General features: G+C 41.7%; 1 protein-coding gene across 3 annotated transcripts in view; it reads left to right on the forward strand.

Annotated features, from left to right (window-relative positions):
• The window catches only part of LOC124016153 (CSC1-like protein 2), a 78,738-nt gene that overhangs the window by 17,420 nt on the left and 45,369 nt on the right, over positions 1 to 15,949 (forward strand). For 2 of the 3 annotated variants that reach the window (XM_046331689.1, XM_046331690.1), the window contains 6 exons: positions 1,174 to 1,264; positions 2,393 to 2,430; positions 7,380 to 7,522; positions 13,536 to 13,590; positions 13,801 to 13,909; positions 14,091 to 14,161. In XM_046331689.1, coding sequence (XP_046187645.1) covers positions 1,174 to 1,264; positions 2,393 to 2,430; positions 7,380 to 7,522; positions 13,536 to 13,590; positions 13,801 to 13,909; positions 14,091 to 14,161 — 507 coding nt within the window. The remainder of the gene's footprint in view (positions 1 to 1,173; positions 1,265 to 2,392; positions 2,431 to 7,379; positions 7,523 to 13,535; positions 13,591 to 13,800; positions 13,910 to 14,090; positions 14,162 to 15,949) is intronic. The other variant, XM_046331688.1, reaches the window with a different exon arrangement.

A 15,949-nucleotide genomic window follows, 5' to 3' on the forward strand; every position in this document is an offset into this window, starting at 1 on the left:
TCTTCAGTAAGGCCATTCTACTGCCAATGTTTGTCTGGAGATTGCATGGCTTTGTGCTCGATTTTATACACCTGTCAGCAAAGGGTGTCACTGAAATAGCTGAATCCACTAATATGAAAGGGCGTCCATATACTTTTGTATATATAGTGTATGTCCTCAGGCATGTTTGGCAGCACAATGCAATGGTGGCCAACATAGATCGTTCAAAGCCTGCCTTCTGTCTGAAAAGTTATACTGCTAGCACACAACCATTATTTGGCTCGAGGGTATCCTCAATGATGCCTACCTTATTTTCGAGCTGTTTGGCATACTTGGGGCAACCTCAGCCAGAGTTGTGTTCGTCTTAGTTGCACACTGTGTTTGTCCCTTGTCCTATAGAGTGAGGGGTAACCCTTTTACTTGATACCTCCCTGACAAGGCAGATGTCATAAACCGTCATTTCACTGTTGTCTGATGCTATCAGACTTTACAGTCATGGCACAAACCATTATCTAGACATCTATCCAGCCCCACGAGTTTTGACGTTTGTGTAGCCATGTTGAACTCGTGGAGCTGGGCATCTATTATGTCATTCACGTAGAAGCCTTCTTGATGTTTGCCTTGGAGTGGGGAGTTCAAGTGAAATGTTCTGTGATTTTGTTAGTGCATAGTATCTACAGTAAAAAAATATAGGATTACATCGTGTGACTAAATTAACAGTTTAACAGTGTGTGCCAACTACGCAATTCTTGATTGGCCAGTAATTCTGCCTAGGATGATGGGATCTTGAATGTATCATGTTAGACCCTCAGAGAGATGGAGTTTGTCAAACTGACTATAAAATATACACAGAATGGCATGGTTCTATGGACATTGTTGAGGAACTATTATGGGTTAATTTAATAAAAGGGCATTTTTTTAATGATAAATGTGCAGTAGTGAAAGATGTGGGTTGGGGTCAATTCCATTTAAATGTTGTAAACTGACATTCCAATTCCAATTTTCTGTTTACTTTCTGAATTGATGGAATTTAAATGGAATCGACACTGTTAATTTTAATTGTGAAGAAATCCGTCTAGCCTCATTTCCATTCTGTTTCAAACCATAAATTAACAAACGTAACAGTTGCAGAACCCGGTCCTGCCGTGTTCTTTGTGCCTCCGTCAAAGCCTGACACTTGTCCTCTGTTTCCAGTGTTGCCTCAGCTCTGCATTCTGAAGCGCCAGACCGCTATGAACGTCTCACTTCAGTCTCCAGCTCTGTCGACTTCGATCAACGGGATAACGTGAGAAATCCCTCCCTCCCTCCGAATGTCTCCCCACCACTGAGGTTGTCTCCTACTAGTCACACGTGCAGCTCTTTAAACAACTCTATTGGCTTTGCCTCCCATCCCTGTTAATGCAGGACAAGCAAAGGACTGTAAAGCTGTTGGCTGCCAGCCTTGGATGTGGGTGGAGTCAGGTGGGGGAGGGTATAGTGTGGGTCCTGTCCACCAGACAGATTTCCACTTAGTGACTCCTGATGAAGACTACCCACCCCTTTATAGATACAGTACATAGATGTTTTATAATAAGGGAGACTTATCTCCATCACTCTTGACTTCCAACTAATGCCACACAATATTAGATATGGTGATTCATATATGGTGATCGTTTGAATTAATATCCTTCAGGCGAAATGCCCCAGTGTGTGGAACATACATTTTCCTTTAGTCCAAACAACTTGTGACTACTGCAGAAATGTAAGCTAAACCAGTCAGTTATCCACACGCCAATGTCCCCCAAGAACATTCTATGCAACTCCATACCATATCCCTGAGTCATACGTAGCACTGTAATCACCCTAGTAGGTCAATTCAGGTCCATTTTATCTCCTAGCCTTTTAATCCCAGCTGGTAGGCTAAGGCTCTTCCTCCTCTCTCCCTGTCTGTTCACTAAAACTCGCATCACGATTGGGCTACCGCTATAGCCGTCCAGATCAGGTTGGCTTTACCCCAGACAGTCCCCTCTTTATTGCCCCCTCTGGTCATACAGTAGTTGGGCCCCAATGAAATAAATTGCAGATAATGTAACACCATAGTTTAATTCAGAATGTTTACACTGTGTTTTGAATTTAGGTTTCACATTAACATTCAATGTCAATGACCATGAGAATAGCATGTTGCTATGTTGGATTTAAACACCTCTGATACGGCATAAACCAACATTGTGTTTTTTTATTTATCTGCAATTGATTGAATTGGGGCCTAAACTAAAACATTTAACGCATCACACTGTCAAATTATTTGATTGTGTGGAATTTCATTATTTTTTTAAATATTTTTAAATCTTCATGTGTTGAAAATGTGACTGGTGACTAAAGTTTTCAAATATTCTTCAAATGTTTTTTTTCATTGTGCATGTCTACATTGCAGGGCTTCTGTTCCTGGTTAACTGCCATCTTCAGAATAAAGTAAGTGGGTCTGTTATCAACATTCTATGTAAATACTTGATTGGGAAAAAGCCAGAGATGATGCACGTCAATGTTACAACAAAATGTGCAACCAAATTAATAGTTCTGCTACTGTGCTAAAGGCCACCTCTGATAGGGCGATAGTTATTTATCACTGTTTGTTCCAATCTCAAAACATTCTTGCCTAGCAAAAGTATTGGATCCTTGATTTAATTCTCAGCTACACTCTTTCTTATCTATGAAATGTATCCAGATTGTTCATCAGTCTGGTTTTAGACCAAGACATGGCACCATCTCTGCTGCATCTCATGTAGTAAATTGTATAGATAAGAGACATTGTGCTGCCGCCTTTCTAGACCTTTCCAGAGCATTTTACACTGTTGATCATTCCCTGCTGATTCAGAGGCTAACTTCAATTGGCTTAGGTCATGCCACTTGCAATTGGTTTAAATAACACATCCAGTCAAAACCACTCATTCCTTTAATTTACAGTGTTAAATAACACTATGTGAGAACAAAATATGTTTGTGAACAAATGTTTCATTTTGGCGTTATCTGTAAGGTTGGTAGCAACATGGAACGTTGTTGTGGAAATTTGTTGCAGCTCAAGTCGACTCTATGGTTGGCTGGCGGGCTAGGTAGCTAGCTAGCAAACATAGCTACACGCAATGAAACCAAAGACGATATCAGCATATAAAGTAGCTAGTTCACTGTAAAATCGCCTAAACAAATTGCACTTGTTTAGGAGTCTACAATCTCACCAAGTTCAACTTGTAGTTCAGAGGGGAGGTTGACATTCGCAACGGCTGATATACACTGCTCAAAAAAATAAAGTGAACACTAAAATAACACATCCTAGATCTGAATGAATGAAATATTCTTATTAAATACTTTTTTTACATAGTTGAATGTGCTGACAACATAATTATGCAAAAATGATCCATGGAAATCAAATTTATCAACCCATGGAGGTCTGGATTTGGAGTCACACTCAAAATTAAAGTGGAAAACCACACTACAGGCTGATCCAACTTTGATGTAATGTCCTTAAAACAAGTCAAAATGAGGCTTAGTAGTGTGTGTGGCCTCCACGTGCCTGTATGACCTCCCTACAACGCCTGGGCACTCTCCTGTTGAGGTGGCGGATGGTCTCCTGAGGGATCTCCTCCCAGACCTGGACTAAAGCATCTGCCAACTCCTGGACAGTCTGTGGTGCAACGTGGCGTTGGTGGATGGAGCAATACATGATGTCTCAGATGTGCTCAATTGGATTCAGGTCTGGGGAACAGGTGGGCCAGTCCATAGCATCAATGCCTTCCTCTTGCAGGAACTGCTGACACACTCCAGCCACATAAGGTCTAGCATTGTCTTGCATTAGGAGGAACCCAGGGCCAACCGCACCAGCATGTGGTCTCACAAGGGGTCTGAGGATCTCATCTCGGTACCTAATGGCAGTCAGGCTACCTCTGACGAGTACATGGAGGGCTGTGCATCCACCCAAAGAAATGCCACCCCACACCATGACTGACCCAACGCCAAACCGGTCATGCTGGAGGATGTTGCAGGCAGCAGAACGTTCTCCACGGCGTCTCCAGACTCTGTCACGTCTGTCACGTGCTCAGTGTGAACCTGCTTTCATCTGTGAAGAGCACAGGGCGCCAGTGGCGAGTTTGCCAATCTTGGTCTTCTCTGACGAATGCCAAACGTCCTGCACGGTGTTGGGCTGTAAGCACAACCTCCACTTGTGGACGTCGGGCCCTCATTCCATCCTCACGGAGTCTGTTTCTGACCGTTTGAGCAGACACATGCACATTTGTGGCCTGCTAGAGGGAATTTTGCAGGGCTCTGGCAGTGCTCCTTCTGCTCCTCCTTGCACAAAGGCGGGGGTAGCGGTCCTGCTGCTGGGTTGTTTCCCTCCTACTTCCTCCTCCACGTCTCTTGATGTACTGGCCTGTCTCCTGGTAGCGCCTCCGTGCTCTGGATACAACGCTGACAGACACAGCAAACCTTCTTGCCACAGCTCGCATTGATGTCCCATCCTGGATGAGCTACACTACCTGAGCCACTTGTGTGGGTTGTAGACTCCTTCTCATGCTACCACTAGAATGAAAGCACCGGCAGCATTCAAAAGTGACCAAAACATCAGCCAGGAAGCATAGGAACTGAGAGGTAGTCTGTGGCCACCACCTGCAGAACCACTCCTTTATTGGGGGTGTCTTGCTAATTGCCTATAATTTCCACCTGTTATCTATTCCATTTGCACAACAGCATGTGAAATTAAGCAATTCCAGTGTAGTTTTGGCAGTGTCTCCCAGTGTCTGTTGGAAAGCAGACTGAACCAGGTTTTCCTCTAGAATTTTGTCTGTGCTTAGCTCCATTCAGTAAAAAAAATGTATCCTGAAAAACTCACCAGTCCATTACAATTACAAGCAAACCCATAACATGATGCAGTCATCACTATCCTTGTAAATATAGACAGTGGTACTCAGTAATGTTGTATTGAATTTACCCAAAACATAACATATTCAGGACAAAGAGTTAATTGCTTTGCCTATTTCTTTTGCAGTATTACTTTAGTGGCTTGTTGCAAACAGGATGCATGTTTTGCAGTATTTGTATTCTGTACAGCCTTTTCACTCAGTCAATTAGGCTAGTAATTGTGGAGTAACTGCAATCACAGCCATTCAATTTAATCAATTTTAAATTGAGTCTAACAAAAAAAGTGGTAAAAATCGAGGGAGCTGAATACTTTCTGAAGGCACTGAATGCAAGTAATTAGAAAACACCAACGTGTTTATTTGATGGCTGCTAAATATTTGAAGAACCAAAAACTACAACAGCTAGTTGAATTAGTATACTAAATATATACTGAACAAAAATATAAACATGTAACGTATTGGTTTCATGAGCTGACTTAAAACACCCAAGAAATGTTCCATAAGCACAAAATATTCATTTCTCACATTTTGTGAGTTTATTTCAATTGACGGATTTCCTTATGAACTGCAACTCTGTAAAATCTTTGAATTTGTTGCATGTTGTTTTTATTTTTCAGTGTATGATCATTAGCACATGGTTTTGTAATGGCGTTCTTCGTTTGTGGAAAGCGAGTCGGACCGAAATGCAGCGTAGTTGGTACTCGTTCTTTAATGAAGAGAATGACGATACATGAAATAACTAAACAAATACAAAAACAACAAACGGAACATGAAACCTAATTACAGCCTATCTGGTGAAACTACACAGAGACAGGAACAATCACCCACGAAATACAAAGTGAAACCCAGCTACCTAAATACGGTTCCCAATCAGAGACAACGAGAATCACCTGACTCTGATTGAGAACTGCCTCAGTCAGCCAAGCCTATACAACACCCCTAATCAGCCGCGATCCCAAATACTACAAACCCCAATACGAAAATACAATAACATAAACCCATGTCACACCCTGGCCTGACCAAATATAACGAAAACACAAAATACAATGACCAAGGCGTGACCGGTTTGGAGGGCTCTTATACATTTCATTTTAATATACAGTGCCTTGCGAAAGTATTCGGCCCCCTTGAACTTTGCGACCTTTTGCCACATTTCAGGCTTCAAACATAAAGATATAAAACTGTATTTTTTTGTGAAGAATCAACAACAAGTGGGACACAATCATGAAGTGGAACGACATTTATTGGATATTGCAAACTTTTTAAACAAATCAAAAACTGAAAAATTGGGCGTGCATAATTATTCAGCCCCTTTACTTTCAGTGCAGCAAACTCTCTCCAGAAGTGTAGTGAGGATCTCTGAATGATCCAATGTTGACCTAAATGACTAATGATGATAAATACAATCCACCTGTGTGTAACAAAGTCTCCGTATAAATGCACCTGCACTGTGATCGTCTCAGAGGTTCGTTAAAAGCGCCTGAAATGTGGCAAAAGGTCGCAAAGTTCAAGGGGGCCGAATACTTTCGCAAGGCACTGTATATCCTAGAAATAAATACGTGGGGGACCGAGAATCATCTCAATATTAGAGTAGACCACTTTTGCCATTTCTAAATGTCTAACACATGTATTTTCATAATGAGTGAGACACAAGGTAAGATAATAACACTTGACATCAAGTTCTTATAAATGTGTAGTTACTGACTATTACAATAGCAACATTGGTGTTACATAGGACTTTTTCATCAAATAATTTGCATAATAGTAATAGTTATAAATAAATAAACTCATTGCTATGAAATTATCAAAATGTTATTTAACAACATGCTAATAAAATGTTACGCCAAAAGTAATTTGTTTTATTACACAGGCATAAGAACAGTTCAATGTTGACTAAATATGACTATTTAATGTCAAAAGGGAAAAATGGAATTAACTACAGCCAAGGTAGGTTGAAAATCATGTTAGTTTGTATTCTGTGTAAACTGTCCCTTTAAAGATGGGATAGTGTGTGTGTTTGAAACGAGCACTTACCCTCAGATGAAAAAATATGTTATTGTTTTTTCTAAGCATCCAACTTCATGTTTGCAAATGGCTTTGAATGTCTCTGCAGTATTTTCAGCTATCATAAAATCAATTGCAGCTTTCAGTTGATCTGCTGTCTGATAGATTGGAATAGTATAGGAAATTGTTTGCTCTAAGTATATTTCTGCAACATGCAGTTTCAGATACAGCCATGCCATTTATTGTAGTCAACTCCAAGCAAACTATTTGTTCGTCCTAAAAAATGGTTACTTTGCACAAAGCATAGTTAAACTAGTTATCCCAGATCTGCACATGACTAGGTCTCATGCTGGGCTTGTGGTGGTTAGATTGTAAAAAATGTTACCCCCTACCCCTTTCACCAAAAATAAGGTCAAAAACTTTAAAAATAACTTTCTTGTCTCTGAAAATGGGGCTCAGCTTATACTCCAAAAGTGAACCCCCTTCTCCTGCCCTCACCCCACCTAGGGACGAGGAGATCCGGGAGAAGTGTGGTGAGGACGCCGTGCACTACCTTTCCTTCCAGCGCCACATCATCGGCCAGCTTGTGGTTGTTGGGGTTCTGTCTGTGGGCATCGTCCTGCCGGTCAACTTTTCTGGAGACCTTTTGGGTGAGTGCTAGATTTCTATTAATGATATGTACCTCTTGTTTACCTTATAAATCCCTTATTAATGAGATCACCTTAAGCTAAAGACACACTACATTGTTTTTGTTGTCATGAGACTGTACGTAAATAATGTGACTTCAACAAAGAAATAAACATTGGAACAAGACGAAGGAAGGCGTATTCCATCAGATATGCACATAGAAGTAGCATATCTGCTCTCCATTGTACAGTTAAAAGTTTACAAAATCTCCTATGACAACAAAAACACATGGTTCAATGGGTCCTTGTTTGGGTTTATGATATGGCAAAACAGCCCATTAAGGCATTTGCAGTGCCTTCAAAAAGTATTCAAACCCCTTGACTTATTTCACATTTTTTGTTACAGCATGAATTCAAAATGGAATCCCATCTACACCCAATACACCATAATGAAAAAGTGAAAACATACTTGTAGAATTTTTTGCAAATATGTTGAACACAACCCTCAGTCAATACATGTTAGAATCACGTTGGCATCCATTACAGCTGTGAGTCTTTCTGGGTACGTCTCTAAGAACTTTGCACACTTGTATTGTACAATATTTGCACATTATTATTTTTTAAAGTTCTTCAAGCACTGCCATAGATTTTTAAGCCAATTTAAGTCAAAACTGTAACTACGCCACCCAGGAACATTCAACATCATCTTGGTAAGCAATTCCATCATATATTTGGCCTTGTGTTTTAGGATATTGGCCTACTGTACTGTGAATTTGTCTCCAAGTGTCTGTTGGAAAGCACCGAACCAGGTTTTCCGCTAGGATTTTATCGGTGATTAGCTCCATTACATTTATTTTAACACTCCCTACTCCTTGCTGATGAAAAGCATACCCATAACATGATGCAGCTGCCACAATGCTTGAAAATATGAAGAGTGGTACTCAGTTTTGTTGAATTTGCCCCAAACATAACACTTTGTATTCAGGACATAAAGTTATAAAACAATGTTTTACTTTTACCCCTTTTTATCCCTAATTTCGTGATATCCAATTGGTAGTTAGTCTTGTCTCATCGCTGCAACTCCCCTATGGACTCAGGAGAGGCAAAGTCGAGAAGCATGCATCCTCCGAAACAAGACCCTACAAAGACGCCCTGCTTCTTGACACACTGCTCACTTAACATGAAAGCCAGCTGTACCAATGTGTCGTTGGAAACACCGTCTAACTGATAACCGAAGTCAGCTTGCAGGCGCCCGGCCGTCCACAAGTAGTCGCTAGAGACAAGATGAGACAAGGAATTCCCGGCTAGCAAAACCAGGATGGCGCTGGGCCATTTGTGCGCCGCCTCATGGGTCTCCCGGTCACTGGATCAAACCCGAGGCTGTAGTGACACCTCGGCACTGAGAAAGTGAATTTCTTTGCAACATTTTTTGCTGTTTTACTTTAGTGCCTTATTGCAAACAAGATGCATATTTTGGAATATTTTTATTCTGTACAGGCTTCCTTGTCATCACTACCGAGTTCCAAACTGTCTCTGGAAGCAACGTCAGTACAATAACTGTTTGTTGGGAGTTTCAATGGCCGAGCAGCCGCACACAAGCCTAAGATCACCATGCGCAATGCCAAGCGTCGGCTGGAGTGGCGTAGAGCTCGCCGCCACTGGACTCTGGAGCTGTGGAAATGCTTTCTCTGCAGTGATGAATCACGCTTCACCTTCTGGCAGTCCGATGGACTAATCTGGGTTTGGCGGATGCCAGGAGAACGCTACCTGTCCCAATTTCTAGTGGCAACTGTAAAGTTTGGTGGAGGAGGAATAATGGTCTGGGACGGTTTTTCATTGTTCAGTTTGATGAAGGCCCTGTCCTGTTTCAGCATGACAATGCCCCTGTGCACAAAGCAAGGCCTATACATAAATGTTGTCAAAATCAGTGTGGAAGAACTTGACAGGTCTGCAAAGAACCCTGACCTCAATCCCATCAAATACCTTTGGGATGAATTGGAATGCTGACTGCGAGCCAGGCGTAATCGTTCAACATTAGTGGCTGAATGGAAGCAAGTACACATAGCAGTGTTCCAACATCTAGCGGAAAGCCTTCCCAGAAGAGTGTAGGCTGTTATCGCAGCAAAGAGGGGACCAACTTCATGTTAATGCCCTTGATTTTGGAATGAGATATTCAACGAGCAGGTGTCTGCATATTTTTGGTCACGTAGTATATCTCGGCTCTTAGGTTGTATTCTTTGACAGACTACTTTGTTTAGGTTGACTATCACTTCCGGCGCCGACAGAGATGGCCGCCTCGCTTCGCGTTCCTTTTAACGTGTTATTTCTTACATTAGTACCCCAGGTCATCTTAGGTTTCATTACATACAGTCGAGAAGAACTACTGAATATAGGATCAGCGTCAACTCACCATCAGTACGACCAAGAATATGATTTTCGCGACGCGGATCCTGTGTTCTGCCTTTAAACCAGGACAACTGAATGGATCCCATGCGGCGACCCAAAAAAACGACTCCGAAAAAAGAGGGAAACGAGGCGGTCTTCTGGTCAGACTCCGGAGACGGGCACATCGTGCACCACTCCCTAGCATTCTTCTCGCCAATGTCCAGTCTCTTGACAACAAGGTTGATGAAATCCGAGCAAGGGTAGCATTCCAGAGGGACATCAGAGACTAACGTTCTTTGCTTCACGGAAACATGGCTCACTGGAGAGATGGCTCTGAACGAACTTTATTTGACTCTTTGCAAACTGGAATCCATTTATCCGGAGGCTGCATTCATTGAAGCTGGGGATTTTATCTAGGCTAATCTGAAAACAAGACTCCCTAAATTGTATCAGCGCAACCAGGGGTGGAAAAACCTTGGATCATTGTTACTCTAACTTCCGCGACGCATATAAGGCCCTGCCCCGCCCTCCTTTCGGAAAAGCTGACCACGACTCCATTTTGTTGATCCCTGCCTACAGACAGAAACTAAAAAAAGAAGCTCCCACGCTGAGGTCTGTCCAACGCTGGTCCGACCAAGCTGACTCCACACTCCAAGACTGCTTCCATCACGTGGACTGGGATATGTTTCGTATTGCGTCAGATAACAACATTGATGAATACGCTGATTCGGTGTGCGAATTCATTAGAACGTGTGTTGAAGATGTCATTCCCATAGCAACGATTAAAACATTCCCTAACCAGAAACCGTGGATTGATGGCAGCATTCGCGTGAAACTGAAAGCGCGAACCACTGCTTTTAATCAGGGCAAGGTGACTGGTAACATGACCGAATACAAACAGTGCAGCTATTCCCTCCAAGGCTATCAAACAAGCTAAGCGTCAGTATAGAGACAAAGTAGAATCTCAATTCAACGGCTCAGACACTAGGTATGTGGCAGGGTCTACAGTCAATCACGGACTACAAGAAGAAAACCAGCCCAGTCACGGACCAGGATGTCTTGCTCCCAGGCAGACTAACTTTTTTGCCCGCTTTGAGGACAATACAGTGCCGCTGACACGGCCTGCAACGAAAACATGCGGACTCTCCTTCACTGCAGCCGAGGTGAGTAAGACATTTAAACGTGTTAACCCTCGCAAGGCTGCAGGCCCAGACGGCATCCACAGCTGCGCCCTCAGAGCATGCGCAGACCAGCTGGACGGTGTGTTTACGGACATATTCAATCAATACCTATACCAGTCTGCTGTTCCCACATGCTTCAAGAGGGCCACCATTGTTCCTGTTCCCAAGAAAGCTAAGGTAACTGAGCTAAACGACTACCGCCCCGTAGCACTCACTTCCGTCATCATGAAGTGCTTTGAGAGACTAGTCAAGGACCATATCACATCCATCCTACCTGACACCCTAGACCCACTCCAATTTGCTTACCGCCCAAATAGGTCCACAGACGATGCAATCTCAACCACACTGCACACTGCCCTAACCCATCTGGACAAGAGGAATACTTATGTGAGAATGCTGTTCATCGAATCCAGCTCGGCATTCAACACCATAGTACCCTCCAAGCTCGTCAAACATTTACATTTACATTACATTTAAGTCATTTAGCAGACGCTCTTATCCAGAGCGACTTACAAATTGGACTCGATCCCGCCCTGTGCAACTGGGTACTGGATTTCCTGACGGGCCGCCCCCAGGTAGTAAGGGTAGGCAACAACATCTCCACCCCGCTGATCCTCAACACTGGGGCCCCACAAGGGTGCGTTCTGAGCCCTATCCTGTACTCCCTGTTCACCCACGACTGCGTGGCCATGCACGCCTCCAACTCAATCATCAAGTTTGCGGACGACACAACAGTGGTAGGCTTGATTAACAACAACGACGAGACGGCCTACAGGGAGGAGGTGAGGGCCCTCGGAGTGTGGTGTCAGGAAAATAACCTCGCACTCAACGTCCACAAAACTAAGGAGATGATTGTGGACTTCAGGAAACAGCAGAGGGAACACCCCCAATCCACATCGATGGAACAGTAGTGGAGAGGGTAGCAAGATTTAAGTTCCTCGGCATACACATCACAGACAAACTGAATTGGTCCACTCACACAGACCGCATCGTGAAGAAGGCGCAGCAGTGCCTCTTCAACCTCAGGAGGCTGAAGAAATTTGGCTTGTCACCAAAAGCATTCAAACTTCTACAGATGCACAATCGAGAGCATCCTGGCGGGCTGTATCACCGCCTGGTACGGCAACTGCTCCGCCCACAACCGTAAGGCTCTCCAGAGGGTAGTGAGGTCTGCACAACGCATCACCGGGGGCAAACTACCTGCCCTCCAGGACACCTACACCACCCGATGTTACAGGAAGGCCATAAAGATCATCAAGGACAACAACCACCCGAGCCACTGCCTGTTCACCCCGCTATCATCCAGAAGGCGAGGTCAATACAGGTGCATCAAAGCTGGGACCAAGAGACTGAAAAACAGCTTCTATCTCAAGGCCATCAGACTGTTAAACAGCCACCACTAACATTGAGTGGTGCTGCCAACACACTGACACTGACTCAACTCCAGCCACTTTAATAATGGGAATTGATGGGAAATTATGTAAAATATATCACTAGCCACTTTAAATAATGCGACCTAATATAATGTTACATACCCTACATTATTCATCTCATATGCATACGTATTGTGAGCGTACCAAGTAATTAGGCGTCACTCTAAAGCGGGAAGGTGGAATAAACGAGTCAGGAGTAGGTTTTTCTGATTGAACACGGTTTTCTATTGAGGGTATTTTGTCAACAAAAACATTCTAACATAATCAATGAAAATCTTCCAAGGAAAAACACACATCTTCTTCTCCAGATGAAACATGAACACAATAGGATAATCTTTAAACTACAACAAACATAAATCACGGGTTTGTCACCATCTTCGTGGTTCTTTCAGCACAGCTTCTCTTTCTCGGTGGCCCTCTTCTAGAGATAGTTCTCTCTTTTATAGGGGAAGGAGAGTATCTCATTAGTACCGTCAGCTGTGCTTAATTGACTCTGGTTACCTTGTCTCCCATGCTTTGTTGGGCTACTATCCATGAGCCCAGCCTGCCCTCTAGTGGTCCTTCCACAGTATATACAGTACTCTATCATCTACTGCATCCTTGTACATGTAATACATGTATCACTACCCACTTTAACTATGCCACTTTGTTTACATACTCATCTCATATGTATATACTGTACTCGATACCATCTACTGTATCTTGCCTATGCTGCTCTGTACCATCACTCATTCATATATCTTTATGTACATATTCTTTATCCCCTTACACTGTGTATAAGACAGTAGTTTTGGAATTGTTAGTTAGATTACTTGTTGGTTATTACTGCATTGTCGGAACTCGAAGCACAAGCATTTCGCAACACTCGCATTAACATCTGCTAACCATGTGTATGTGACAAATACAATTTGATTTGATAACTAAACTACAAGTAAGTCTTATTTAAATTGACAAACAGATAACTAACTACAGACAATATAAATACTTAAAGGAATTTTCACAAGGAAATGTCTATATACATTGTTCTCTTTTTGTCAGCAGAAAATAATCCATACAACTTTGGGCGGACCACTATAGCAAACCTGAAGTCTGGGTTGGTACATATTTTATAACATGCTTTTATTTTGTTGGTTATTAAACCAATGGCATTATTTGAAAATAAAGAATGATCGGTAGTTACGGACAATCCCAGCAGGCAAAACTGGTAAAACTGGTTGCAATATTTTGTTACATCATGATCAGATGATTATATGCTGATATTTTAACCAACACATTTTTAAAACCTCTTCTGCATTTTTCTCAGGACTAACCTCTTGTGGCTCCACACTTCGTTTGCATTCATATACCTGCTTCTGACTGTGTACAGCATGAGACGACACACTTCCAAGATGCATTACAAGGAGGACGACCTGGTAAAGTTTATTTATTTATCCAGCTTAGTCAAAATCAGATGAATGCAATGTCCACTTAATCAGTGGGCCACTATAGGAACATTTGGAATGTAATTGTTCTGATGTACAGTAAATGTCAACATCTGATTAACAGATGTGTTATTTTCAGCAGTCATGAATCAAGGCATATGCTCTTTTCCAGGTGAAACGTACTTTATTTATCAATGGGATCTCCAAATATGCCGAAGAGGTCCACATAAAACAACACTTTGAGTAAGCGTTTCTCTGGTTTCATTTCCTGTCAGGCATCGGCAAGGCATTGGCTTGCACCTTGCATGTGTGGTAAATTCTACAGTACGGTCAGAATTGATTGACATCATTGATAAAGATGATCAATAATGACTGTGTTAAGTAAATTATCCAAATACTGAGCTATATTGTATGCAACAAAAAAAAGGGAAATTATATTTCATACTAATACAATTGTTCTGAGAAAGATTTTGTTTTACAAGCAATATTTTTTTTCTCAAAAAGGAAGGGGTCAAAATGATTCACAGCCCCAAAGACTTACACATAAGGTAGTCCTTGGTCCTATATTCCTAGCATGCAGTGACTACATCAAGCTTGTGACCCTACAAATGCATTTGCAGTACCTTTTGGTTGCGTTTCCGATTATGTTGTGCCCAATATAAATTAATGGTAAGTAATGTATTGTCATTTTGTAGTCAATTTTATTGTAAATAAGAACATAATGTTTCTAAACATTACAAAGTAACGGGATGTTAGCATGTCTTGGGGGTATGATCTCCCTCATTATTCACGATTAATTCAGAATTATCTGTAACATGGTAGCTTAAGTGTTTAGAAAAATTGTATATTCTTATTTACAGTAAAAGTGACTCAAATGACACAGTACATTCTTTTCCATTTCAATTATATATTGGGCATAAAATAACCTTAAACACAAACAAAGAACTAAATGTGTCCAACAAGTTTGTAGAGTCACATGCTTGATGTAGTCATTTCATGCTTGGAATAAGGGACCAAATACTACACATTTTACCACTTTATTTAAAATAATATGTATGGGTGTAAATAATTGACCCTTTTTAGAGAAAAAAAAGATTACTTGTTTAACTAAATATATTTCTCTGAACAATTGTATTGTTAGACAATATTTTTTAAATATAATAATAATATATGCCATTTAGCAGACGCTTTTATCCAAAGTGACTTAGTCATGTGTTTTTATATCAACAATGACAAGCCACGGGGGTCTCACAACTTGGATGGACAATTACTGAGGATAATAGTGGATGATATTGACACTCCTATTTGCCATATCTTCAGTCTAAGCCTACTAGAAAGTGTGCCCCCAGGCCTGGAGGGAAGCAAAAGTAATTCCGCTGCCCAAGAATAGTAAAGCCCCCTTTACTGGCTCAAATAGCTGATCAATCAGCCTATTACCAAATCTTGATAAACATTTGGAAAAAATGGTTTAAGACCAGTGCTATTTTACTGTAAACAAATTAACAAGACTTTCTGCATGCTTATAGAGAAGGACATTCAACATGCACTGCACTTACACAAATGACTGGTGATTGGCTGAGAGAAATTATGTTAAAGAGATTGTGGGAGCTGTTTTGTTAGACTTTAGTACGGCTTTTGACATTATTGATCATAGTCTGTTGATGGAAAAACATATGAGTTATGGCTTTACACCCCCTGCTATGTTGTGGATAAGGAGTTAACACACTGTGTTCTGTTAGACAGTTAACTTAATGGAAGCCTCTCCAACACAATCCAGGTAGAATCAGGAATTTCCGAGGTTGGCTGTCTAGACCCCTTACTTTTTTTTCAATCTTTACTAACGAAATGCCACTGGCTTTGAGTAAAAGCCTTTTTAACAACACTATCAACAAGGCAGGTCCTACAGGCTCTAGTTTGTTTGCACCGGGACCACTGTTCAGTTGTGTGTTCAGGTGAAACACAGAGACTTCAGAACAAGGCAGCATGGCTAGCCCTTAAATGTGCACGAAGAGCTAACATTCATGGTATACA

The sequence above is a fragment of the Oncorhynchus gorbuscha genome, linkage group LG26, assembly GCF_021184085.1.
Source record: "Oncorhynchus gorbuscha isolate QuinsamMale2020 ecotype Even-year linkage group LG26, OgorEven_v1.0, whole genome shotgun sequence".
Taxonomy (NCBI): domain Eukaryota; kingdom Metazoa; phylum Chordata; class Actinopteri; order Salmoniformes; family Salmonidae; genus Oncorhynchus; species Oncorhynchus gorbuscha.